This window comes from Solanum tuberosum, unplaced genomic scaffold, assembly GCF_000226075.1.
Source record: "Solanum tuberosum cultivar DM 1-3 516 R44 unplaced genomic scaffold, SolTub_3.0 contig00228, whole genome shotgun sequence".
Classification (NCBI taxonomy): Eukaryota; Viridiplantae; Streptophyta; class Magnoliopsida; order Solanales; family Solanaceae; genus Solanum; species Solanum tuberosum.
This window is the reverse complement of record NW_006240696.1, coordinates 1-3333: the sequence shown is the minus strand read 5'-3', so window position 1 is coordinate 3333 and position 3333 is coordinate 1. Positions and strand designations below refer to the sequence as shown.

General features: G+C 35.6%; 1 protein-coding gene across 1 annotated transcript; it reads right to left on the bottom strand.

Annotated features, from left to right (window-relative positions):
• Positions 1–2221: 2221 nt before the first annotated feature.
• Positions 2222–3327, bottom strand: LOC102584077 (putative serine carboxypeptidase-like 52). The gene is made up of 5 exons (XM_006367998.1): positions 3298–3327; positions 3065–3210; positions 2678–2791; positions 2548–2602; positions 2222–2470 (listed from the first exon to the last, which is right to left on the bottom strand). The coding sequence occupies exons 2-5, from the start codon at positions 3172–3174 to the stop codon at positions 2387–2389; spliced, it is 363 nt and encodes a 120-aa protein (XP_006368060.1). The 5' UTR covers positions 3175–3210; positions 3298–3327; the 3' UTR covers positions 2222–2386.
• Positions 3328–3333: the final 6 nt, after the last annotated feature.

Below are 3333 nucleotides of genomic sequence, written 5' to 3'. Positions count from 1 at the left end.
CCTAGCTTTTTCTCCTCTTGGAACCTTGCTCTAATTCCCATAACTGCTAAAGAATGTGAAAAAATTGAATTAACATTGTTTCAGACCTTAATTGGGTGAAGAAAAACGTTGCTAGGCTTAGAAGGGATGGGAATAGACCAAACTATCTTTCTATAAACGATTGAGGTGCCTTAAAAGAGAGGCCTTCACTAAAACGGACATTACTTTTTACTCCGAGCTCGGAATTAAGAAAACTTAGCGGTGTTGGAAAGAGGACTCAATGACCTCTAATTTGATAGGTTATGAGCCACTTAATTCTTTATGTGATAAGAGATATATTCATTTGAAGTCGACCCAAAACTAAAAATTGATGGGTGACTTGCATGAACCCCTTTTTTATCCCTTTTTAAAGTCCGACGTGTTACACTGTGATAACATTAAAGGAAAACATCATTTTCCTCCTCGTTATAGGAAAGCACAAAAAGGCCAGAGAAAGGCATTTAAATGTTTATGGTGATTTTAAAAGTCCATTTAAGAAATTACCTCGATATATGGTTGGACAACAATTATTCAATCCTGGCACAATTTTTGAGTGGGAGCACCATTCTACAACAATGCAAGATGAGCAAATCTTCAAAAATAAATTGTGCTTTTAAACAAAGCATTAATGGTTTCACAAGTTATAGGCCAATCATTTCAATCGACGGCACACACCTTTATGATTTGTATGATATGAAATTATTATTTTCTTTTGCGATTGATGCGAAGGAAACTATTTTTCCACTTGCATATGCCTTAGTTGCACGTGACGAGTCTTGGTCATGGTTTCTCAAGTTATTGTGGACCTATGGCATTTGTGAACGACAATGAATTGGTCTAATTTTTTACCACCATCAAGGAATCTTGCAATGTATTCATTCTTATGATTGATTGAGTCCACCGAACACATATCACAAATTCTGTGTTCGACTCTTAAAAGCAAATTTTAATTAAAAAAATATGTAGATAGTGAACTTGAGAAATTAATGTGGTTAGCTGCTACAGAGCATTAGAAGAAGAAATTTGTGCAACAAATCAAAATATTGTCCCTTGCAGCATATATATGGTTAAATGAACTTCCTTTGAAAAAATGGACATTGTATTAAGATGATGGTCGTAGATGGGATTCCATGACGATAAATGTGTCTGAGTCGTATAATGATTTATTGAAAAAAGCTCAAGGGCTTCCTGTGACTGACATGGTTCGCATAACGTTCAACACTATTGTTGATTGTTTTGCCGAAAGAAATAACATTGTTGTCGCATTACTTCAAAGTAGAATGTTATGTCCTCTTGCAATAGATAAGAAGTTTAATGATAATTATCAAAGAGCCCAAGGGCACACTGATTTGATGACTTACAACACTGGTGATGGAGAATTTCTTACTTTTGCTCATGATGATAAAGGTGGAAATGTCCGCATGGTTACTGCAAAAGGTAAGCAATGTTCTTTTGGAAAATGGAAAAACTATCATATGTCATGCTCGCACGCTATTAAATTTTGTGGGTTCCATGGAATCGAGCCAAAATCTTATGTAAACAAAATTTACAATACAAAATATTGTCTAGTTGATCATCTTAGAGATTGAAGACTTGGTGAGTCTTCTACTTCGAGGACACTATCACTTTTATTGCTTTCCTTATATTTTAGTTTTCAGACTTTGTATGTGGTGTACACGTTACATCCCAACCACTCTTTGGATGTAATAAATGGCTTGTCAAGACTTTGTTGTACTTTTGCTTATATGTCAAACTCTTTAATTCTTATGAGATTTCTTGATTTTCTCTAATATGTTGAGTATATGTATGTCGGGTGGCTTGTGTAGGGCCTCTCAGAGTCTTTTACTCCATGTCACATCTAGGGTGCACTTTCGGTCGTGACATACTGTCATGAGCAGTTGAATTCGGGAAAGCTTCTAAAACGAATAAATACAAGAGCGCAGAAATCAAGAAATGGATAATACTAACTTTGTGATAAAACTGAAGGAAACAAACAAGTTGTGTATTTAAGAGAAAGAATTAATGATTTTGATTTGAAGGAGTCTAAAGAGGCAAGGAGTTTGAATGTAATATGGGAAAGGTAGGAGGAAAGAAATCTCTCTACATGAAATACAAGTGCCATGGGTCTGATCGTAAAAAGCCAAATAAATTCGACAAGTACTTCCTTTCTATAACTTCTCATACTACAAAGTACAAACTAATATAAATAGTATCAACCTCGAATCATATATATTTTAACTTGCTATTTTCCATGTCAAGATTACACGACACACATTCTTAATGTCTGGTGTTGCTATATATGTCAAAGAAGCAACTTATGTCGATCGAGAGAAACAAAGGAGTACATTAATGTCTTGCAAGGGTGAAACTAAAGAGGGTCACCGGAACACCACCTATCAAGCATGGGAAGGCATTGTTCTGGCTTGAATTCAGGAGCATTATGACCCGCACCCTAAATGAATTAATTCAAGGAAAATCAAGATGCAATGATGTTGGTTTAGAGTTGTTGCAATAGGGAATAGTCGTTACCTTAACAGTTGCATATGTCAGCTCATAGTCATTTTGTAAATACTTCACCTTGTATCTACATAAACGAAGTATTAGAAAAATCAACAAATATCGGGTGGGAAAAAAAAGCATTAGAGAGCAAGAAACCAACCCTGCCACTTGACCGTCGATAAACCAAGGCTCCCAATCACTTGCAATTGGCAGCTTCAAAGTGTTTATCCATTCTTCCGTGCTCAAATGAGGAACAATCATGTCATGGTCACCACTATCAAAGTAAAAATAAAAATTCATCAAACAGTCTATTCTGGTAACTTTTTTCCAGTGATTAGGCTTACTATAGTACTAATAATTGCTTATTTTTCTTAAGCCTGAACACAAGTTGATACCTCTTGTTTCTTTGTCTTTTTCGTTTTTTCCATTATCTAGTGATTAGTAAAACACAAAGGACAATCTTTCTAAGGTTAGTGATTAATATAGTAAGTTCACTTAGAAGAACGGTGTAACATGAAGAAGAAGAGAAGTTATCTTGGAGTAATACCTATAAATTAGTGCTCGACAGGATTTGTTGGTGAGATGCCGATGATAATCAATGGCACTTGGGACATCATACGCATATGACTCGGTTCTCTCCTTACCTCTATAACGCATGCTTTCATTGCATCTCACCCACTCCAATGTCGTTCCCTGGGTTTTTTACATGACCATATCATTCAAAAACCAACTGGTTAGCATTAGATATGGACAATAGGAATAAAAACTGTATTTGCATACCTCACGAACGTTTAGTGCTTTCTGGACAGCTTTATC

What these genes read in the sequence shown, in the direction of transcription:
- LOC102584077 (XM_006367998.1), bottom strand. Translation starts at nt 3,174, where the DNA reads ATGCGTTATAGAGGTAAGGAGAGAACCGAGTCATATGCGTATGATGTC. An exon ending in TGTCGAGCACTAATTTATAG is followed by an intron (nt 2,792 to 3,064) that starts GTATTACTCCAA and finishes TTACTTTGATAG; the next exon opens with TGGTGACCATGACATGATTG. An exon ending in ATCGACGGTCAAGTGGCAGG is followed by an intron (nt 2,603 to 2,677) that starts GTTGGTTTCTTG and finishes TCGTTTATGTAG; the next exon opens with ATACAAGGTGAAGTATTTAC.